The sequence below is a fragment of the Oncorhynchus mykiss genome, chromosome 26, assembly GCF_057628025.1.
Source record: "Oncorhynchus mykiss isolate SJ-2025 chromosome 26, ASM5762802v1, whole genome shotgun sequence".
Classification (NCBI taxonomy): domain Eukaryota; kingdom Metazoa; phylum Chordata; class Actinopteri; order Salmoniformes; family Salmonidae; genus Oncorhynchus; species Oncorhynchus mykiss.
The window spans coordinates 10923680-10947609 of record NC_143047.1 but is presented as its reverse complement, the minus strand read 5'-3'; the positions used below and the strand labels follow the sequence as shown (position 1 = coordinate 10947609).

Genomic DNA, 23930 nt, shown 5'->3' with positions numbered 1-23930 from the left:
ACATGAAGTGCAGCTGATCTTGCTCAGACGGACATAAATGATACAAAAGCAATGACCATGCGCACTGAAGTCAATGAGAGAGAGACTTCATTATGCTTTTCCTTTACTATGACGTGGGGCATGCGCGCAACTCAGCCTAAAAAACAGTAGACTACATACAGTAGACTATAAAATGTTCAGCAGAATGCTTGCATTTTTATCCTCTCTACTGAGCATGCGTTACTCTCTCACAGAGTCGGAAAACAGGGCTCAGTTGGAACCAATGATTTATACATCACTAGTGACTAGATTACCAAAGGGGGCGCTGTGTTAAAGCCACCATGCCTCCATTTTGGCACTCACCCACTGTTGTACAAATATTTTGGGAGCAATAGAAATGCATTTATTAATGCCTACATTCGTTTTTGCCACATGTATACTATTACAGATACCTTAATGCATACTTTTAAATTATAGTATTTGAGCTAAGCATAAAAAATGAACAAATATATATTTTTAAATTCCTTAAATAGTTAGATCGTTTAGATTACTAATGTTACTGTTCCCAGTACAACAACAAAAATACTTCAATACATGTAATTTTGTCCTTGAAACATTTGCATTCATTCCTATGGAGGGCTGCTCCTACTGGGGAGTACCAATATGGCCGATCTGTGGCTTCAATGCCTCTCAACGGCCATTACATAGCATTTGCGATCCAGGGTTTATTTACATCATTGGTTGGAACATTCGTGGACTATTTGTTAAACCATATTTCATTAGATAAATCAAATGACTATAGCCATCTGAAATTAAATTTATGTGGATGCTAAGGCCTTCTTGCATTTCATTAGGGCACATATGCACACATATTGTATTCTATCAACCACATGTGTTTTCAGTGGCTTAGGATTTTATTGATACAATAGACATCCAATGTTTAACATAATGTCTTACTTATTGTGGTAGGCCTACATTGCATGTATTGTGTGTCAGTCCATGCTATTGTGATCTATGTACCTGTATGATGTACATTAAAGATACATGGCAATATAAAAAATATGTCTGAAAAGCAAAAAGGCTTAATGGTTCACATGGCTACATTCCCCTATACAAGGCACTATAGGCTGCCAGCAAGTTTGCTCTGTATTACGATCAGTGAGATACAGCGGTAATAATGGTGACTAAGGCAAAACATGTCTTCGATTTGAAGTCATTTCAACTGAAGTATCACAGTGTACAGTGATGATGAGTAATGGTGTACAAGGTGTACAATTCCCACATTAATATTGCTTGGAAACAAATGCTTCCTGTGGGATAGACTGAAGCTCGACAGTTTTTTTGTGTGACCAAGCTAAGTCTCCTTTCTCGTTTGACAGTTTTTGAGTTGTTGTCAGATTAGAATTTGTGTATCATGTACTCACATCTCTGACAAACGTTCCACTAATTTCCTCACTCTCACTTCCTTTGTGCTGCAATGGGCAGGCTCTTGTCCTCCCCCCACAGCTATTTATGCCTCATCAGCCCTTGCCTAATAAATATTCATGATGAGAAAGGTGAAGAAACAGCTGTCATTTTGTGGAGGATGAGTAGGTATCTCAGATAGGGTGGAGTGAGGCCTAAGAGGGTTTTAGAAATAAGCATCAACCAGTGCGTCTAGCGATGGGTATACAAAGATGACCAGTTTACAGAAGAGAATAAAGTGTAGTATAGAGTGCAGTGATGTGTTCTACAAGGAGCATTGGTGGAAAATCAGATGGCCGAATGGTAAAGAACATCTAGCCGCGCGAGAGCACCCTTACCTGTCAATCTATATGGGTAGGATGGTCATCTGAATCAGGGTTAGTTTGGCAGCTGGGGTGAAAGGGGAGTGATTACCCCGCTCCCCTTTCAAAGCCTGCAGCTTTGATATGTGCTAAGAGAAGGACAGTGTACCATCTAGCCATACTCCCAAGACTTGTATGAGGTGACGACCTCAAGCTCTGAACCCTTAGAGGTAGTAATCACACCAGTGGGAAGAGGGGCATTCTTCTTACCAAACCACATGATCTTTGTTTTGGAGGTGTTCAGAACAAGGTTAAGGGCAGAGAAAGCTTGTTAGACACTAAGAAAGCTTTGTTTTAGAGCGTTTAACACAAAATCTGGGGAGGGGCCAGATGAGTAAAAGACTGTATCATCTGCATATAAATTGATGAGAGAGCTTCCTACTGCCTGAGCTATGTTGTTGATGTAAATTGAGAGGTGTGTGGGGCCTAGGATTGAGCCTTGGGGTACACCCTTGGTGACAGGCAGTGGCTGAGACAGCAGATGTCCTGACTTTATATACTGCACTCTTTGAGAGAGGTAGTTAGCAAACCAGGCCAAAGATCCCTCAGAAACACCAATACTACTTGGCCCACAAGAATGGAATAGTCTACCATATCAAAAGCTTTGGTCAAGTAAATGTGATGTTTAAGATTGCAGTGACACATCCATAACCTGAGCGGAAACCAGATTGCATACCAGAGAGAATACAATAGACATCAATAAAGCCAGTCAGTTGATTATTGACAAGTTTTTCCAACACTTTTGATAAACAGGGCAAAATGGAAAGAGTCCTATAACAGTTAGGATCAGCTTGAACTCCCCCTTTAAATAGTGGACGAACCGTGGCTGGCTTCCAAGCAATGGGAACCTCTCCAGAGAGGAAAGACAGGTTAAAAAGGTCAGAGATCGGCTTGGCATTGATAGGAGCAGCAACCTTAAAGAAGAAAGGGTCTAAACCATCTGACCCATATGTTTTTTGGGGGGTCAAGTTTAAGGAGCTCATTTAGCACCTCGGACTCAGTGACCGCCTGCAGGGAGGATTAGTAATAATGGATTAGTAAATAGTTTATTCATCATTTATTAATCATTACTCCCATATTTGTAAATGTTAGTAACCTAGTTATTTACACATTTAAAAACAACTGCCATTTATACTTTATATGTTCAATATATTTCCTTTAACATCCTGCGTTGTGTGCTTATTATTTTACCATGGCAATATGTTCTTGACTATTTTGAGACCTTAACTGACTTAACTGCCTAGATAAATAAAGGTAAAACAAAAAATAAAAAACATTTATAAAGTATTTATTAAGTATATATAGCTCACACTTTACATGAGGCCACGCAAAATGGCTATTATTCATGCTTTATTATGTTGAGTTATTATAAAGTAGCCCTAAAGGCACTGGCAGATTTACCATTAGCAAGAAGAGGCAAATGCCTCAGACCTCACTCACATCATTAAGGGGCCTCATGAGCTTGGCATAATAATAATAAAACAAATATTTAAATCATTTCGGCCTTCCCATCTGCGGTGGAAGGTGGCAGAGCTGCAGTGCTGTTTGTCAGAACAGACGACGTCCTAAAAATCGTCACGAAAACATCCGTAGCGTCTGAATAGTTTGGGCTACACACCTCTATGGGAACATGAGACTCTCACAAACATGATATTGTTCTCTGCTTTGCTCTACAGCCCCCACAAGTGTCGGGACTCGGTTTCAACCAATTGCGAATTGAAGGAAAGTTGGCGGGTGCACAGTGCACTGTTCGGATGCAGGAATTATTTTGAGTGAACGTGCGAAAGTAACCTACTTTTTGAAGTGACATGAATGTGTTCATGGCACATTAAAAAGGTAATGCACTTTTACAGTTAAATTACATGTCTTTACTATGAAACCCATACAAAATAATTGTGCATGCATACACAGGAGGAGCGGGGGTGGGGTCTCAGATTAGCCTCTGCCTGGGGGACTCCAAATCACTGAGTCCGCCCCTGCCTAAAGGTTTATATAACAGAGCAGCATGCAGTCTTTAAGGTATTTGAAATGATTAAAGTTGTATAATGTTCTCTGACAATATGCCTAGTTGATGTTTCCTGGATTTGAGTTCAGTATACTTAACACGGTATAAATGTTGTTAGTGTTGCTGTCTCACCAGAGTGAACCACCCATGAGTAAAAGTTCAGAGTAAAACCTTTCAATCTGATCCAGCCCTGAGTAACACTGAGGACAGCAATCTGGCACTGAGAACCAACATGTCTGACTGATCAATGGGCTTCCATGCATAGCAAGGGAAACTGTAGTCACTAAACGTGGTCGACGCCTACAGTTGTGTAGTTGCACATTTACATAGAAAAAAGCCTAAACGTCCCTTGTCTGTCACGAATGTTGAATAAAATCATATTTGAACATACTCTGCCAATTGTCTGTGGCGTTGATGCTTCAGCTGGTTGAAATTTAAGACAGAACATCCGTAGGAAAGTATTGTTAAACCGACTTCAAAACACAGGTCTATGTGTGTGGAAATCAAGATGTGTTTGCTCATGACCGAAGGCTTGTCCACAAGACGGCAGTATCCAACCATGTGTTTACATGGTTTTGCTCATATGCCAGGTGATAGACATTTCAACTTTAGTACCGGCGCTCTAAAAAGTTTGGTAAACAATCCTTTCCTGTGGATATTTTGTCACAAATTTCAAGAAGCTGAAGAACCAACCGCACTAACAACCAGTAGATTGAGTTCAAATGTAATTTTACTTAGCATTCTGGTTTGTAAGGAAAATGTCCACAATTTTGCAGTGCTTTGTTTGAGACTGTATACCAACAATCGTACGCAAAGTAGGGATTCACGAGGAATGTAGAACTCTTTAACCTTTTCTGCAGTGTATCTAAAAATGTGACAGTATTATTAGACAATATTATAATGACTGTCTAACATGTATCCTTATTTTGAGAATTGTATTTCCTTTATTTTTGAAGTAATTCATTGAGATGCAAAATTATCTTTATTTGAGGCACTCTTTTACTTCACATTATTTGCTTGTGCATTTTCCAGCCAAAGTCATTCTGTTTTTTACTTTGCCCTGAATCCCCATACCGGTAACTGGCTTTGATTGAATATGACCCAAGGTTATTTGGACAGTTAAGTACACAGTGCAACCATGTGTCCAACAGACTATCTGCTTTTTGTCCAATCAGCTAACCTCCCATCCCATGTGCTGAGTGTAGTTTGGTTGGATTGATTAAGTGAGTTGCCAAGTGAATGAGTGGGGTACGTTTTATTTTAGAAAGAAGTGTGTATGGTCAGAATCAAACAAAATATTAATTATTTGAATAACATTTGGCAATGTATCAAACAAACATAGGGGGTCAAAATACATGTCTAACACTTAGAAATAGTTTAGCTTAATTTGATTTAGTGTTCTTGGTACAATTGGCAACAATGGCATGCTCCCAAAAGTGCAAACTCCAAATAAAAAAAACCAAAGCCAACTCAAATACTTTTTGACATATATTCACATTTTGACATGACCCAGACTTGGTATCATATTGACAGGCAGTCCTCACTTTTGATTAGAACAATTAATTTAAAGTCAGTTTTGCAGTGGCTGTCCAGTCCTAGCACTCCAGTATTGAAGGTGTGGGCAATTCAACCTAACCGGGGAAAATTCAAACTTTCTGAACGTTGCAGTAGAACCCCGTTTGGGTGATATTACTCTAACAATTGAAATACATGTCACATCAGGTGGGGCCATTCTAGCCAATGAGAGGGAAGATACATGTCAGAAGAACAACGTTTGTTTTTGCCAGGATGTCACGTGTCCTATATCAGTACACCCCTAACAACTACGAAACAAATGTTAGATTAAATAAGCCTCACGTAGCAATTAAGCAATTCCATTTATTTGTAGACCAAATTCGACACTCTCTTTGACCTCTATACTAAAACTCCTCGCTGAGTGAGCGGAAAAAACGAAACATCGCCACCTGCTGGAGAAGATAAATTTCGTGCCCAGTTATCCCTCTCGCATCGCCTCTTCCTCATATTGCCGTTCTTCAAGTACAGCTAGCATTAATTTCCCTCGTCGTGGTTCAAACTAACCTGCTGCATCGACTTCAACATCATGCATCGACTTCAACACTTGGCAAATAGATCATTGATTGCTGGTGTTTTTGACCAGTCTCCAGCCCTTGTGCGGACAAAGGCTTGGGAGACCGCATGTTTAGTGCAGTCCATACGACTCAAAACACAAGGACCGGTTGAACAGTATGGACTGAAGCGATTCAGTACAGCTGAGGCAACCGTGATTTTGAGAGAGAACGGCAAGATGCGAGAAAAGACTCTGACCATGGACACCCTCAATCCGCAGGTGAAAGCTGTGGAGTACGCTGTGAGAGGACCCATTGTCACGAAGGCTGGGGACATCGAGAGAGGCTTGCAGCAGGTGAAAACACATTGCCCACCACTTTAGCTACATAGCGAGGTGGGGGATCAATGGGTGAGCTTGCTAGCTCATGCTAACCAGCATTTACCGGCAACTAGCTATTTACGTATCCGTAACGTTGGCACATCCTCCACAGCATATTAGCTAGCTAGCTAGTCATGGATATGTGCTCTCATGCTTTATACTATCAACTAAAATAGCGTATGACAGTTGGGGAAACGGGCAAGTAACGTTAGCTTAGTAGCTAGTTTATCTCGAAGGACAGGTGTAGCGTCTTGGCTCAGTGCTGATACAATGTTGCATCATCATCCTCCAGTCGCGATGCATTCCATCCCGTTGAAACGTCAGGTGTGCGATAAGGAACCAGTCCTGACTCGTGATTTCCTCAGCCATGGTGGTCCCTCGTGGACGTGGCAGTGATGAGCTTTGACAGAGGGGACCAACAGATAGTGAATTTCTAAATCTACCGTCTGGGATTTTTTCTTAGTTTGATTCTGGCAACGGAACCTCAAGTCTGAATGTTGACTACAATTACATTTGAAGTCGCTCTTTCTGTTGTCTGCGTGGTTGGTCCATTTGCAGGTAGGACTTTCGGACGATCCACAGGAAATAATTATTAACAACGTTTCATAGCACTGGTAGTGTGTTCACATGCCTTGCCGAACATGTAGGGTGCGCATGTTTACATGGTTTTACGGCTGCTCCAGGTGACATAATTCTGAACGCAACTCAAGTGCTTTGAACAGTTGGTCTAATAATACGTTCCTGTGGATATATTGGCTGAAACTCCTTCTCGCAAAATAACCAACCACACAGACAACCAGTAGGGTAAACATGTAATTATATTCAAAAATGTTTGACCTGGGAGGACCATTTCCAGGATCAAACACTCAACAACAACAACAACACAAAAAGCTCTGACGAAGGCCTTGAGGCCGATACATAAAGATCAAAAAGTACAGTGATACTAGAAAGAGCAGCGGGCGTGGCTTCTATTTTCTCTCATGTTATTCAATTGTTACCATGCACCTGCACCAAATATAGCTCAACTCTGCAAGTACTTACATTAATTTTTTTTTAAAAATCGCAATCAAACACTGAAGAATCCCAGAAGGCAAAATCTGATTCCCAGGCAATGATGAGCTTAGCTAGTGAAAGCTCAACCAAAGATACTGAACTAACCCTTCAATCAGTGGCTCAACTGCTACTCATGTACACATTGTGCTGTTTAGCGATGCCTTTATATTAATATCAGGGCAGAACTTGTGATCCAGACTGTTGTGTGGGGAAGTCGAGGCAAGTTTACTATCATGATGGAGATGAGCAACAGCACAGAGATCCTTTTATTTACATGTAATTCTATGAACGACAAGATCAGTGTACCGGAATTCATTCATTCAGACTAATGCTGTGACTGACCTATAGCCCACACTCCACTTGAACAAAAGTCACCTTCAAATATCTATTCACACTACTCTTCTTTCACTTTAGTCTTGCACTCACTTGTTTCTCTGTCACGTTGGATAAGTTGATTGATGTGTGCCTCGGGCACTGGCAGTTCAACTAATAATAGCCCTGAAACAGGTGCCTTCCTTGGGGTCGGTAGGAGCACGTGATCCTCGTACCACCCTCACAGATACAAGACCACACTAGGGTTGGTCGCTTTGTCATGTCCCCTGCATACTCTTGTCCAAAATATGATTTAGATGTTGGGCCACCACAAGGACATTAACATGAAATGGTAGGCCTACAGCACTTGGGTTAGGCTAATACATCATGTAATGGATGGTGTCAATCAATCACAAATTTGTTTACATCCCTGTTAGTGAGCATTTAATCCATTGTCAAGATAATCCATCCACCTGACAAGAAGCTGATTTAAACAGCACGACCATTACACAGGTGCACCCTGTGCTGGGTACAATAAGGCCATTCTAAAAATGTGCAGTTTTGTCACACAACACAAAGCCACAGATGTCTCAAGTTTTGAGGGAGCATGCATTTGGCATGCTGACTGCAGGAATGTTCACCAGAGCTGTTGCCAGAGAATTTAATGTTTATTTTTCTACCATAACCCGCCTCTGCCTAGTGGTTAGAGCGTTGGGCCAGTAACCGAAAGGTTGCTAGATCAAATCCCCGAGCTGACAAGGTAAAAATCTGTCGTTCTGCCCCTGAGCAAGGCAGTTAACCTACTGTTCCCCGGGTGCCGAAGACCTGGATGTCGATTAAGGCAGCCCCCGCACCTCTGATTCAGAGGGGTTGGGTTAAATGCGGGAGACACATTTCAGTTGAAGGCATTCAGTTGTACAACTGACTAGGTATCCCCCTTTCCAACGTAATTTTAGAGCATTTGTCAGTACATCAAACCAGCCTCAACCTCATACCACGTGTAACCATGCCAGCCCAGGACCTCCACATCGGGTTTCTTAACCTTTAGGATCGTCTGAGATCAGCCACGGGGCTGATTGGCTGGGCCTGGCTCCCCAGTGTGTCGGCTTGGCTGCGCACCTGCCCAGTCATGTGAAATCCATAGATTAGGACATAATGAAATTATTTCAATTTTCTGATTTCCTTATATGAACTGTAACTCAGCAAAAACTTTGAAATTGTTGCATTTTATATTTTTGTTCAGTATAGTTCTTCATATATGCAGGGATATTTACAAAATTCTAATGTTCTCTCAACATGTATCTAAATGTACCTTTCTTCCCTCCAGGGTCAGAAACATCCCTTCACTGAGGTCATCAAAGCCAACATTGGAGATTCACATGCCATGGGGCAGAAGCCAATCACGTTTCTCCGTCAGGTGAGTGGCAGGGATGTGTCAGGAAAAGTGTGGTCTTGCGAAGTCATATTTATATCACCTGTCCTACCACCATAACCACAACAAGGTGAAATAGACTTCAAATAGTATTCTGGCAGGACGGCTATCTGTTTATTCCCAGTTACTAAGTCAGTCATCCTTGGCTGGGAATCAGTTTGGCCGATGAGGCTGCACATCGACACATCGTTTGTTTAGGCTACTATTGGCACTCTGAAACATTAGAGGAACATCCTCGGCTCATGGAGAGGTTGGAAACGGGATCACCTTTATTAATACTTAATAATACAGTAATCTCTTAACAGCAGCATAAAATGTGTTATCTATCTCTATCTGGTATTTTAGAAGAAATGCCTCTAAAAACTACTTACTGTTGTATTTCACCCAGCAAATGTGTATTGGATTGGCTAACTGGGCATGGGCAGAATGTGGGGTGTTCTGGTCTCTCCTAGTGAAAGTGCACATTCCAGAGATGGGTCAAAATGATGTCCAGTCTTGTGCTCCACATTGTTATAACAATCACCTAGGGCTGGGTGATATTGAATTCATTTGAATTTATGTTTTTGCGTTATCTTCTTTAAAAAAAAAAATATGAGCGTTAATGTCTGCTTAGTCTCATGTTGTCTTTTTGGTCTCGTCTCATTTGCTCCTTCTGTGCTGTGTGCAATGACTTGTAAGCTGTGCACCTTCCAATATACACACACACACACACACACCAAGCCCCTGCCAATCACAACAACAAAGATGAGCGATCACTCCTTCCTTTCTGACAAGCGGATTCAGACAGAATTAGTCAATATAACCTTACCGTGAAATTCTTACTTAGGAGCCCTTTACCAACATTAAAGAGTTTTTTTTTTTCTCCTGCTGGCTCACCTGGGTGGGATGCTTATATAATGCTATTTACATAATATGTCAAATAAATTGGCATATTAAATTGTGAAGGTGTCTGTGTGTCTTGATGTGGTTGAAGTTAACATGGAACACCTCCTGTCTGTATGTTTAGGTGGTGGCTCTCTGCTCATTCCCAGAGCTGTTGAACAGCCCTAGTTTCCCAGAGGATGCCAAACAACGTGCCCGTCGCATCCTACAGGGCTGCGGGGGACAGAGCTTGGGTGTGTACAGTATTCCTGTCTGACTGCGCTGCACTCACATTCCTGTGTTGAAATATAGCCTAATAATATAGCTTTAAATGCTGACCCAAGTGGGAGCTTTGGCCTTCTGTGCACTGTTGATGGGTTCAGAATTGTCACACTGACAAATAACAGGATGCTAGGTTAAGTTCTAATGATGCTGTGGCCTGAGAAATGCAGAACCTAGCAGTGTTTTGGTTACAACAATATGCTTTTGAAACATTATTTCTGTGGCATACCGTTGCTGCAAGATATGGCTAATAGTTTATTTGAAACCGCATTGTACGGTGGAGCTAGAAAGTGTATGCAAGTTGAAGTTATCTAAGCTCTCATTTATTCCCTGAAACAGAACATGAAAATACAATCCAGAGTTGATACCATATTGTGTTTCAACTCCAGGGTCGTACAGTGCCAGCCAGGGAGTGGACTGTATTCGGCAGGACGTTGCTGTCTACATAGAGCAACGGGATAAGGGCGTGCCTGCCGACTGGGACAATATTTACCTAACCACCGGAGCTAGTGATGGCATTGTGGTACGTCTTTAGTTCTCAATAATCCTCTTACAAACAAAAGGGTGTTAGTTGGTATTTGTTTAATCTGAGCAGTCACTGAAAGTTCATTGGATTTATTAGGTATTTTCATGTTTTTGACGGTGAGTTATTTCTCTTATAACGAATATCGTTTTAATTCTGGATGCTTTCCTACTAGTCGTTGATGTTGTGAAACGATATTCTCATCTGACCTTAGAGCATCTTGAAAATGCTGGTGTCGGGCCAGGGCCGGTCCAGGAGTGGTGTGATGATCCCCATCCCTCAGTACCCCCTGTACTCTGCAGCCATCTCTGAGTTGGAGGCCGTTCAGATCAACTACTACCTGGACGAGGACAACTGCTGGGCCCTGGATATCAACGAGCTCCACAGAGCCTACCAGGCTGCCAAGGAGCACTGTCACCCCAGAGTCATCTGCATCATCAATCCAGGCAACCCTACCGGTGGGTCTCACCAGCCAGAACAATGAGATTAGGCTCCTTATGTAATGTGTTTGTCCAGTGTTCAACACATCTAATACCAGTATCACACACATCTAATACCAGTATCACACACATCCAAGACCAGTATCACCACATCCAATACCAGTATCCAAGACCAGTATCCACCACATCCAAGACCAGTATCCACCACATCCAAGACCAGTATCCACCACATCCAAGACCAGTATCCAAGACCAGTATCCACCACATCCAAGACCAGTATCCAAGACCAGTATCCACCACATCCAAGACTAGTATCCACCACATCCAAGACCAGTATCTAAGACCAGTATCCACCACATCCAAGACCAGTATCCAAGACCAGTATCTAAGACCAGTATCCACCACATCCAAGACCAGTATCCAAGACCAGTATCTAAGACCAGTATCCACCACATCCAAGACCAGTATCCAACATATCCAAGCATGAGCATCTCACATCTATATGTTGCAAATGTTTCCCATGTCCCATAAGGCCAGTAAACATGATGATTATCATTGAAACAAGCAACTAGGCCAAGGGTCATGATGTCATGTTGTGTAAGATATTATATGTGGAACCCCCCCTCTGCTGTGTCATGTAGGGTAGCTGATGGGTGTTTATAGACCGGATCGGTCTTCACCAGCTGGGTGAAGGAATCTGACTCCCTCTTACATAGCTGTAACATAACTCGGTAAAGCTGTAACTTAATAGTCTGCCTGACACCTAAGTCTTCCTGACTTCAGAGTCACTGTTGTAGGCAAGATGTGTTGATAATGAAGTGTTTTTTTTTCTTCTGATTCTCACGCAAACAGTCACATTAACAGCCACACAATCAAAGCCCAAGCCAATACTGCACTAACAATGGGCTCCTGTCCACACCAGTGTGTCACAGTTCTCCCTCGCTGTGTTCCACGTGAATCGTGTCCGCCAGGCTAGTAACCGTCCGTGAGGCAATACTGTGGTCCTCTGGTTTCCAGCGGCCTCCATAGTACAGTACATTCTGTCTTTTGTAATCATGTACAGATGGAAGGCACATGTAGAGTTGCTCATGTTCTCAATTCCAGCACCTGTGGTGACCGCTCTCCCTCCCCCTCTCTCCCCCTTCTCTCCTTTCTTTCTCTCTGGCAATATTCAGGTCAAGTGCAGAGTAGGAAGTGCATCGAGGACGTCCTCCACTTTGCATACGAGGAGAATCTGTTTGTTATGTCCGATGAGGTAATTATTTGCTACCATAGTGTATTGAACTGAATGGACACTGACTATTTCTCAACTTTTCCAGTCCTATTTTTTTTATATATATATATATATATATATATATATATATATATATATATATATATATAAAAAATAGGACTGGAAAAGTTGAGAAATAGTCAGTACAATATATATTTTTTTACCTTTATTTAACTAGGCAAGTCAGTTAAGAACAAATTCTTATTTTTAATGACGGCCTAGGAACAGTGGGTTAACTTCAGGGGCAGAACGACAGATTTGTACCTTGTCAGCTCGGGGATTTGAACTTGCAACCTTCCGGTTGCTAGTCCAACGCTCTAACCACTAGGCTACCCTGCCGCCCCTATCAATTCTCTGTTGATGTAATCCTCTTGTGTGTGTGTGTCCAGGTGTATCAGGACAACGTGTACTCCCCAGACCTTCAGTTCCACTCCTTTAAGAAGGTGCTCTATGAGATGGGCCCTGAGTACTTCAACACTGTCGAGCTGGCCTCATTTCACTCCACCTCCAAAGGATACTCAGGAGAGTGAGTATTCACATCCACGTGCCCCTCGCACTGGGTCACTATTTCCCTCAAAGTACCCTTAAAACACCACGCGCTGTCTGTGCTCACTCTGAATTCTCTGTCTGACCCCCATAAGTAGTCACTGACGTACATTACACTTTCCTATGTATCCGTAACCGGCTGTCCAGCTCTTATAGCCCCCTCAGTCTCATGTGTTTGATCTACAAGAACACTATAAAATGTTAGCCGTGTTGCCTTTGCGCGACAGATCTGCTCTCTGCTTTAGCCAACTCCTCTGATTTGCCTTGTCGTGCTTGTGTAAACGTCAGACGGGTTGGCTAAAATCACAACGCGGACTACCAGGCCCACAGAGAAACGACGCCCTTTGTATGCAGACTGACTGGCTCATCAGATTGTCCTTGCCATGGTTTTGATCTAGGATAAAGTCCCGTTTGGTTCTATTGCGTGTGACTGTGTCCCCAACACTAACGCTCCCCTCTCCTCGGTCCTCCTCCCCTGCAGGTGTGGGTTCAGAGGGGGATATATGGAGGTTCTCAACCTCGACCTGGAGGTCAAGGCCCAGCTGGTGAAGCTGCTCTCTGTGAGGCTGTGTCCCCCTGTCTCTGGACAGGCTGCCATGGATGTCATCGTCAACCCTCCTCTGCCACACGAACCCTCCTACCTCCAGTTCCACAAGGTCTGTCACTCAATGTTCGGGGGGCAGGCAATGCTCTAGGTTTAATTTGTTAGTGTTCAGTTTCGATTGTCATCCAAGACCCATGTCTGACCTCTGTGTTGTGTATGCGTGTTGTCTTTCAGGAGAAGAGCGCTGTGCTTGGAGCTCTGGCTGAGAAGGCCCAGGTGACCGAGCAGACCCTCAACACGGTGCCTGGGATCAAATGTAACCCTGTGCAGGGAGCCATGTACGCCTTCCCACGCATCTTCATACCCCCACGAGCTGTGGAGGAGGCCAAGGTCTGTTCACCTAACACCCATTGAGAAACCTGCTGAAATGTGATTCCACTCTACTCCCATTTGTCCATTAGTGAATTTGTCACTTCTCAGCTCACTCATAAAACTTGCGTGGTGTAGGTACTGTGCAGCTGACCACAAATTGGCATCGGTTTATAATTGTATGCCTCCACACCTGAAACTAGAAAAACAGGTTTGTAGACTTTGTCTCTCTTCTGCAGTCCCTGGGAATGTCTCCTGACATGATGTACTGTCTGAGACTGCTTGAGGAGACTGGCATCTGCCTTGTTCCAGGCAGTGGCTTCGGCCAGAGGGAAGGGACCTATCACTTCAGGTAACTGTTCAACTAGCAGAAACATTGTTGACCATCATACATTTATAGAGACATAAGAATTTAGAGAAGCCTTTCATGAAGATTGTCTGTGACGACAGTGTTTTGTTTGTTCCGATACACCAGTTGTATTCAAATCAAATTATGACAGTAGCTAGTGAGTTACATTGAAGCATTGTAACCTAACCATTACAGTGCCACATCTACCAGGCTCAAATTGTTCGGCAGTGACATCTCGCTTGCATAAGTAAACTAAAAAGATTTAACTGAGCTGGAAATTGCAAATATTACACTAGTCGGAGAGGAGCTAACTGAATAGCTGGCCTCCATTTATTCCAGCTCTATTTTTATATCTTACAGATGCTGTGTTTACTTTGCATTGATATCTTCCTTCCTGTCTGTCTTTTGCCCGCTAAGGAATCTCTCATGGACAGATTTACGTGTAGCAACATTCCTGAGATTTTTTACTTCTTGCGTAACCGAGATTACCTACTAAATTGTTTTTACATATGATTTCCCCCTAGAATGACCATTCTGCCCACGACAGAGAAGCTGAAGGTGCTCCTGGAGAAGCTCCGGGATTTCCACATCAAGTTTCTGAAGGAGTACGCGTCACTGGAGGAACCAAAGAGATGAGAGTCCAGAGGATGACACTCGGGACTCACTAGAACAGTTCAGATAGTCCCAGTTTGAGAACGTTTAACACGCGTAACAAAAACAGCGTTTACGGAGGTATCGACTAACGCTCATGTAAAGAAAGTAACCCCTTTTTTAACTATACTAGTGTAACCTATGATTGCTTGACGTTTTATCTGATTTTAGGAACAGTACTTGTGTTTTTAAGAGACATTGTGCCTTTGTCAGACGAGGTAAAAGTGTGGGGAGAAACGATGCCGTCTGTACAGAGATGTTAAAGGGGCAATCTGCAGTTGCCACAAACATCTTAGGGCTTATAAATGAAATTGTAAATCGATGTACCCATTTGATTCTTGAAGAATACAACTTGGGCATGCCTCATAAGCTGTCGTACCCGATCATAACCCAAAATATAAGCTTCGTAAATGTAAACAAACACTATATAGCCTTAACATGGTTAAAACTGTAATGTTGATATCATGGATGATCAGTCCTTGCATCCATAGCTCTGGCTATGAATTTGGTTACAATTCTCCAATCCCATCCCTCAGATTTTTATTGAAACTGGCAGTGAGGACGTTTTATTGTAACTACAACTGATTGCCCCTTTAACACTAAAGCAATGTACTTTGTGATGTACTCAAAGGTGCTCTATTATAGAGGAGGCACTGGGAAATGGGACACAATGTTCTGATGACATTTTCTCTAGCACTCCATTTACTTGTTTTTGTGCCCGAGAAGTTTACACTGTTTTGTATTTTCTATCTGTCTTGAGTCTTTTCTGTCTCCTTAAGAGGCATTTTGTGTGAGAGCTCGACGCAATGGGGCACTGTAAAGTGCAAATATTATCTTAGAACCAGCTGTACCTTTTTCAGTGTGCCAAATAGAACAGGGGTTGTTTATGTAGGTCATGGACTCCGGGACAATGAGTGCTGCTACATCAGCTCTTGTCCAAAACCCATTTCTAACATAACATCCTATCAGTCCAAGTCATACAGCTTTGAGCCTGCGTAGCTTCCTGTTGGGCACATGTTTACCCACACAGTACACTGATCTGAGGTGTCTGTTGCACTTGGATAGTTTTTTTTTTTTTTTTTTTGGAGGGTGAATGTCTGTACTCTCGGGTGCCTAGTTGGAAGGAAATGCAGTTGTTTTGTGTGCTACTAATTGAAGAGTTAAGGGAAATGTAGGTTCTGGTAATTCTGTATATCGGCCTTGTCCCCATATTAGGCTATTTATTGCATAGATTGTTTACGCTTTTTACTGACGGTGGCTGTCACTCACATTTGTATCACAACTGAGAAAGGGAGTACGGTTACATCTCAGATGGTGGGTTGAATGCACTTTTGTTTTTTTGTTTGTAAAATGTTTGTGGGAAACCTTCTGCCCGTATCTATCTTTCTGCAAACTGCAGGAAATGTCATTGTGAAGTGAAACACTACAATTTAATTTTTTGTAGGTGGGAGATGAGCGCAGTGACCCACATAAGGCTGTCTAAAAGCTTCAGTTAAACCAATGAATTCGGGCAACTTTTATTCTGACACCAAAACATCTAATTTCTATTTTTGTATGCAATTTAATGCTGAATGACCTTGGCAGCCATTCAATGTATCAAACTCGACTGACCTCAAAACATGAATTGTTTTTAACCATTTGACAGCAATGAGGTGCCTTCAATGGTGACAAGCTATAATTTACATTGAGTGGCTTTTGAGAATGTCAGCAAATTCATATTTTATGAATGATTTAAAAAAAAAAAGTATGCACATTCTGCTATATGTTTGTTTTCATTTGTTTGCCTGGTTAGTATTCATCATTCTTCATGAGCTGAAAGTTAACTGCAACTGGAAAAGGTTTTGGGTTCAACATCAATGTGCTTATAAATATCATTTGAAGTCGGAAGTTTACATACCGTAGCCAAATTTTAAACTTAGTTTCACAATTCCTGACATTTAATCCTAGTAAAAATTCCCTGTCTTAGGTCAGTTAGGATCACCACTTTATTTTAAGAATGTGAAATGTCAGAGTAATAGTAGAGGGAATGATTTTTCATCGCATTCCCAGTGGGTCAGAAGTTTACATACACTCAATTAGTATGCATTGCCTTTAAATTGTTAATTTTAGCCCATTCCTCCTGACAGAGCTGGTGTAACGGAGTCAGGTTTGTAGGCCTCCTTGCTCGCACACACCTTTTCAGTTCTGCCCACACATTTTCTATAGGATTGAGGTCAGGGCTTTGTGTTGGCCACTCCAATACCTTGACTTTGTTGTCCTTAAGCCATTTTGCCACAACTTTGGAAGTATGCTTGGGGTCATTGTCCATTTGGAAGACCCATTTGCAACCATGCTTTAACTTCCTGACTGATGTCTTGAGATGTTGCTTCAATATATCCACATCATTTTCTTCCACAAAATAGATGGCATCATGAGGAAGTGCACCAGTTTCTCCTGCAGCAAAGCACCCCCACAACATGATGCTGCCAACCCCCATGCTTCTCGGTTGGGATGGTGTTCTTCGGCTTGTAAGCCTCCCCCTTTTTCCTCTAAACATAACAATGGTCATTATGGCCAAACAGTTCTATTTTAAGTTTCATCGGACCAGAGGACATTTCCCCAAAAAGTATGATCTTTGTCCCCACGTGCAGTTGCAAACCGTAGTCTGGCTTTTTTATGGCGGTTTTGGAGCAGTGGTTTCTACCTTGCTGAGCAGCCTTTAAGGTTATGTCGATATAGGACCCGTTTTACTGTGGCTATAGATACTTCTGTACCGGTTTCCTCCAGCATCTTCACATGGTCCTTTGCTGTTGTTCTGGGATTGATTTTCACTTTTCGCACCGAAGTACGTTCATCTCAAGGAGACCGAACCCATCTCCTTCCGGAGTGGTATGACGGCTGTGTGGTCCCATGGTGTTTATACTTGTGTACTATTGTTTGTACAGATGAACGTGGTACCTTCAGGTATTTGGATGAACCAGACTTGTGGAGGTCTACAATTTTTGTTTCTGAGGTCTTGGCTGATTTCTTTAGATTTTCCCATGATGTCAAGCAAAGAGGCAATGAGTTTGAAGGTAGGCCTTGAAATACATCGACAGGTACACCTCCAATTGACTCAAATTAGGTCAATTAGCCTATCAGAAGCTTCAAAGCCATGACATAGTTTTCTAGAATTTTCCAAGCTGTTTAAAGACAGTAAACTTAGTGTATGTAATTTCACTGGAATTGTGATACAGTGCATTATAAGTGAAATAATCTGTAAACAATTGTTGGAAAAATTACTTGTGTCGTGCACAAAGTAGATGTCCTAACCGACTTGCCAAAAATATAGTTTGTTAACAAGAAATGTGTGGAGTGGTTGAAAAATTAGTTTTAATGACTCCAACCTAAGTGTATGTAAACTTCCGACTTCAACTGTCGTTTCTGACTGAAATAAGGCTGTTAACCCCTGTTTTTCCTTGTTTTGGATATGCATAATTTTTTTCATAATTCCAGATTTGCATTTTTTATTTCTGTTTTGTACAATAAATACTTTTGAGATCCATTTTGAGAGATGATTAAATATAATTTGTCTGAAACGAAGGATGCATTTACACAGGCAGCCCAATACTGATATTTTTTATCTGTAAAAAGAGATGATGTGATTAGTCAAAAGACCAATTAGTGGGAAAAAAGATCAGAATTGGGCTGCCTGTGTAAACGCATAAATGGTCTCTGAAGATGTATCCAGAGATTCAGTTTCATGCGATATGAATTTAATTTAATGATTGTACTTGCGGAAACTACTGAATCTAATGTTTTGCCATTTACCCAAACATCAGAAACTACAATGACACAGTTCAACAATAAACAGTCTACCATCTAATATAGGAGGACAATTCACTCTCCACCAGTCATTGAATACCTGCATGTCACACTTCCACCGAAGAGAACACCAGCTTTCCAGTACTGAGTGCTGAACTGTTGATAGATCTTAAACTTGGCCATATTTTAAATGTATATTAGATTGGTGCACAGTTTTTTCCTAGCCCAGCACTAATGGTTAGTGAGTTGAGTTATTAGTGGCCTCAGGTGGATTCTAGGGTTAATTTAAGGTTAATTGACTGGTCAGGAGCACCTGGTGTCCTTAAGGTTATAAATCAGTGTTCAGGAGATGTGGTAGCAGGGGGAAAAAAGGCACACTGATGAAACCATGGCACCAAGAAGGATAAGGAAAGTCAGCAATCAGTCAGATGGGCAAATTAGCAAGGAGATACGCCAAAAGCAAGGGGTGCTTTTTATTCAACAGTTTGAGAAAGAAGGTACTAATTTCATAGTAGGCCCATCCCTACCGTCCGTTTTCCTCAAATTAACTGAATTCACTATGTTGCCACTTTACAGCACAGGACCGTATAAATGAGATGGAGGCTAAATTGGAGCAGACTCTTGCAACAGTCGATCGGGTTTTTAAAGTGGAATTGATGAAAATGCCACCTGCGCTTCAAAAAACAGTGATAATAGATTTAATTAATGGTGTGATTTTCCAATTGTATTTTAAATATTTATTGGAATGAATGCATGCATGCGTGGTGACTTTATTTCAGTTGTTTCCCCCCCGTCCTTTCCTAGCGGATGACATTTCTGCAGGTGAAGTCACCATCGCCATAAAGGTAGGACTAAACATGGATTATCAGACCGGCTGTAAATGGGTTAATGCTGCTTCCTTGTGGTGTACTGTGGAAATGTGAGCAGCTAACTTTTTAAATTTTATTTCCAGACCGAATCACCCGAGATTCACCAGCCTCTCACTAGGAAGCTTAGTAAAGGTAATGGTTTATTTCCTCTAGTTAAAAAGGATATGAACTTGTCGTTAATTATACATTTTTCTCATTTCTGTAGTGAAAGTGAGTGAAGGTGCATCGGCTCATAAAAGGAAGGCTACAACAGAACCATCAAAGGTAGCTAGCAATTCAAAGGGCTTTATTGGCATGGGAAACATGTTTTACATTTCCAAAGCACGAAATGGATAAACGATTAAAGATGCAGTAAACATTACTCAAGTTTCAAAGGAATACATTTCAGATGTCATATGGCTATGTAGTGTTATAATGATGTGCAAATAAAGTACAAAAAAGAAAATAAACATGGGTTGCATTTAGAATGCTGTGTTCTTCACTGGTTGACCTTTTCTTGTGGCAACCGGTCACACATCTTGCTGCTGTGATGGCAAACTGGTATTTCACCCAATAGCTAGGGGAGTTTATCAGAACTTGATTGGTTTGAGTTATTTGAGGGACTGTAATGAGGGAAATGTCTATGGTCATATATTTGGTAGGAGGTTAGGAGGTGCAGCTCAGTTTCCACCTCGTGTTGTGTGCACATAAGCAAACCTGGCTCAAGAGAAGACCGGCTATGGCGGCCTCTCAATAGCAAGACTGCTCACTGAGTCGATACATGGTCAAAGCTTTCCTTAAGTTTGGGTCAGTCAGTGGCCTGGTATTCCACCACTGTAGTTAGTTTAGGTCCAACTAGCATTCTAGTTTGTGCTGTTTTTTTGTTAGTATTTCCAATGTTAAGTAATTATTTTGTTTTCTCATGATTTGTGTGGCTGAAGTGGTCTTGGGGCTCTGTGGGGGGTCTGTTTTGTGAACAGAGCCCCTGGACCAGCATGCTTAGGGGACTCTTCAGGTCAATCACTGTCGGTGATGGCTTTATGGAAGGTTTGTTACTTCCTTTAAGGTAGTTGTAGAATTTAACGGTGCTTTTCTGTATTTTGATAATTAGCGACCTAATTCGGCATGTGTTATTTGGTGTCTTACGTTTGTGTTTTTTTGCAGAATTCTGCATGCGGACTCTATTTGGTGTGCTGTATTTTGTGAATTTGTTGGTGAGCGGATCCCAGACCTCACAGCTATGATGGGCAATTGGTTCTAACGGAATGAAATATTATTTCTGCCCAATTCTAATTGGGATGGTAATTTTATGTTCTGTTTGATTGCGTGGAAAGCCCTTCCTGCCTTGTCTCGGATCGTTCACGGCGTTAGGCAGAGCTAGGTATAGTTTAGTTTGACTTTATTTGCGTGTCATTAGGCTGTGTGAAAAGGTAAACTGGGCATTTCCACTTAGGAAATTGACTAAATTGTGTATTTTTGTTCACAGGGTTCCAAGAAAGCCAGGTCACTTGCCAATAGCTCCAGCACTGGAAGCCTACGGTAACTCCCTATATTAATCATTCCTGGCGAGCAACTGGTGGTTGCTAGTTGTTCCAGTCCACCACTCAAACACCCGATTTGAACTAATTCAGTCGTGTTCGCTGAAACAACGTCTTCTGGTTGATTCTGCTCATTTGTTCTTGCAGGTGTGCCACACCCACAAACACAAAAAGAACCAAAACTCGTCTTGCCAAAATCAGTGATCAGTCTCCACTGACTGGAACGAAACCCAGGTTTGTCTTCACTTATCAAAATCCCTTATGGAAAAAAAGATTGCAGTCAGTCTAGTATAACTGCAGTTTATCTGCAATTACTGGGTCCAAAATACCAGTTGTCGACTGCAGTTTACAAACTCATCTTTTTAAGGTATGCTTGAGTTAATCAAACTAATTCTGTCCTAAATTCTCCATGTTTGTAGATCTGTTTTGCGCTCAGCCAGTGACGACTACCTGTATTGCTCCCTGCCTGGATTGTCTCCACATGTAATGATCTCTACATCCCATGGAGAGGTAACGTTTCATATTGAGGTTGTTGGGCTTTAAGTTAGGTCGAGCAGTCTAAACCAGTCACTCATTTTCTCCCAAGACATTGTGCCTCTCGGATGATACTGTTGAAGATGTCGACATCGGGTTACTGGATGACATGGCTGTCCTCCAGATGCAGAAGTTGATGGTAAAATGTGTTCTGTTCATTTAATCTTGAAATGAATCATTTATCACCTGCAATTAATTCTCACTGATCTTTCTCAATTAGAAACTGATGGACTACCTTTTCAACAAAGTCAAAGCGAATCAGCCTCTGAGTGTGCAATGATACCAACACAGCTAATATTGATCCACTAATGCCACCTATGCATGTTTTACTTATTATAAATAAAGATTTGTATATTCGTCTTGACTGGCTGGTGAGCAATATTTAGCCCCACGAAGTTGGTTGTTAGCATCCTATTGAATGTTTTGTATTGATAATGGCCAAACTGAATGATCTTGCAAGCAGTGCTCGACTTGGGCAAGAGGTCACCTAAAATGTTCTGCTTGAGCTCCTATTTCTCTCAGGTAATTTTCTATAGGGTATTGAGGCACTCCTGCACCGGCACTAATAAGTCTAGCACTACTTACAAATACATACAGCCCAACTTATTGTGCCTGAATTTCAGTTTATGGTAACATCTGCTGGGTGATAATAATTAACTGACCACTCATTTTCTGACCCTAAAAGGACAAATGCTAATACAATTTACGACTGGCTAATCATACGCTGAAGCAGTCCCACTATGACACTGAATTAGATTTTGTGTACGCAGGGGAGAAATCTAATAGAACCGGACAGTTTTGGGTTACTAGAGAAACTGACTTGATCTGATGTTGCAAGCTACAGTGGGGCAAAAAAGTATTTAGTCAGCCACCAATTGTGCAAGTTCTGCCACTTAAAAAGATGAGAGGCCTGTAATTTTCATAGGTAGACTTCAACTACGACAGACAAAATGAGAAAATCCAGAAAGTCACATTGTAGGATTTTTAAAGAATTTATATGCAAATTAAGTAGGAAAATAAGTATTTGGTCACCTACAAACAAGCAAGATTTCTGGCTCTCACAGACCTGTAACTTTAAGAGGCTCCTCCGCTCGTTACCTGTATTAATGGCACCTGTTTGAACTTGTTATCAGTATAAAAGACACCTGTCCACAACCTCAGTCACACCTAAACTCCACTATGGCCAAGACCAAAGAGCTGTCAAAGGACACCAGAAACAAAATTGTAGACCTGCACCAGGCTGGGAAGACTGAATCTCCACTAGGTAAGCAGCTTGGTTTGAAGAAATCAACTGTGGGAGCAATTATTAGGAAATGGAAGACAACTGATAATCTCCCTCGATCTGGGACTACAAGATCTCACCCGTGGGGTCAAAATGATCATAAGAACGGTGAGCAAAAATCCCAGAACAACACAGGGGGACCTAGTAATGGCCTGCAGAGAGCTGGGACCAAAGTAACAAAGCCCACCATCAGTAACACACTACGCCGCCAGGGACTCAAATCCTGCTGTGCCAGACGTGTCCCACTACATGTCCAGGCCCGTCTGAAGTTTGCATTTGGATGATCCAGAAGAAGATTGGGAGAATGTCATATGGTCAGATGAAACGAAAATAGAACATTTTGGTAAAAACTGAACTCGTCGTGTTTGGAGGACAAAGAATGCTGAGTTGCATCCAAAGAACACCATACCTACTGTGAAGCATGGGGATGGAAACATCACGCTTTGGGGCTGTTTTTCTGCAAAGGGACCAGGACGACTGATCCATATAAAGGAAAGAATGAATGGGGCCATGTATCGTGAGATTGAGTGAAAACCTTCCATCAGCAAGGGCATTGAAGATGAAACGTGGCTGGGTCTTTCAGCATGACTATGATCCCAAACACACCGCCCGGGCAACGAAGGAGTGGCTTCGTAAGAAGCATTTCAAGGTCCTGGAGTGGCCTAGCCAGTCTCCAGATCTCAACCCGATAGAAAATCTTTGGATCGAGTTGAAAGTCCGTGTTGCCCAGCAACAGCCCCAAAACATCACTGCTCTAGAGGAGATCTGTATGGAGGAATGGGCCAAAATACCAGCAACAGTGTGTGAAAACCTTGTGAAGACCTACAGAAAACGTTTGACCTCTGTCATTGCCAACAAAGGGTATATAAAGTATTGAGAAACTTTTGTTATTGACCAAATACTTATTTTCCACCATAATTTGCAAATCAATTCATGAAAAATCCTACGTGATTTTCTGGATTTTTTTTCCTAATTTTGTCAGATATAGTTGAAGTGCACCTATGATGAAAATTACAGGCCTCTCATCTTAAGTGGGAGAACTTGCACAATTGGT

At 41.9% G+C, this 23930-nt stretch overlaps 2 protein-coding genes across 3 annotated transcripts; both read left to right on the top strand.

Moving 5' to 3' along the window:
- The first annotated feature begins 5056 nt into the window (after nucleotides 1-5056).
- Nucleotides 5057-18414, top strand: LOC110506359 (glutamic--pyruvic transaminase 2). The gene is made up of 11 exons (XM_021585923.3): nucleotides 5057-6232; nucleotides 8949-9038; nucleotides 10060-10168; nucleotides 10586-10719; nucleotides 10934-11177; nucleotides 12335-12414; nucleotides 12822-12958; nucleotides 13460-13634; nucleotides 13757-13912; nucleotides 14131-14243; nucleotides 14765-18414. The coding sequence occupies exons 1-11, from the start codon at nucleotides 5912-5914 to the stop codon at nucleotides 14874-14876; spliced, it is 1671 nt and encodes a 556-aa protein (XP_021441598.2). The 5' UTR covers nucleotides 5057-5911; the 3' UTR covers nucleotides 14877-18414.
- Nucleotides 18415-19013: 599 nt separating this feature from the next.
- On the top strand, nucleotides 19014-21958 carry cdca9 (cell division cycle associated 9). Of its 2 annotated transcripts, XM_021585926.3 has the most exons (10): nucleotides 19014-19171; nucleotides 19251-19382; nucleotides 19479-19519; nucleotides 19627-19675; nucleotides 19749-19807; nucleotides 21009-21061; nucleotides 21208-21294; nucleotides 21480-21570; nucleotides 21647-21733; nucleotides 21815-21958. In XM_021585926.3, exons 1-10 carry the CDS (start codon nucleotides 19063-19065, stop codon nucleotides 21872-21874), a joined length of 768 nt encoding a protein of 255 aa, XP_021441601.1. In that variant the 5' UTR covers nucleotides 19014-19062; the 3' UTR covers nucleotides 21875-21958. The 2 variants fall into 2 exon arrangements, with proteins under 2 accessions (XP_021441601.1, XP_021441602.1); XM_021585927.3 differs by lacking the exon at nucleotides 19251-19382.
- Nucleotides 21959-23930: the final 1972 nt, after the last annotated feature.

Excerpts from the sequence above, each read along its gene's own strand:
- cdca9 (XM_021585926.3), top strand. The coding sequence starts at position 19,063 with ATGGCACCAAGAAGGATAAGGAAAGTCAGCAATCAGTCAGATGGGCAA. Across the intron at positions 19,172-19,250 it reads TCAACAGTTTGAGAAAGAAG|CACAGGACCGTATAAATGAG; the intron begins GTACTAATTTCA and ends GCCACTTTACAG. Across the intron at positions 21,295-21,479 it reads CTGACTGGAACGAAACCCAG|ATCTGTTTTGCGCTCAGCCA; the intron begins GTTTGTCTTCAC and ends CCATGTTTGTAG.
- LOC110506359 (XM_021585923.3), top strand. The coding sequence starts at position 5,912 with ATGCATCGACTTCAACACTTGGCAAATAGATCATTGATTGCTGGTGTT. Across the intron at positions 6,233-8,948 it reads TCGAGAGAGGCTTGCAGCAG|GGTCAGAAACATCCCTTCAC; the intron begins GTGAAAACACAT and ends TCTTCCCTCCAG. Across the intron at positions 13,913-14,130 it reads GAGCTGTGGAGGAGGCCAAG|TCCCTGGGAATGTCTCCTGA; the intron begins GTCTGTTCACCT and ends TCTCTTCTGCAG.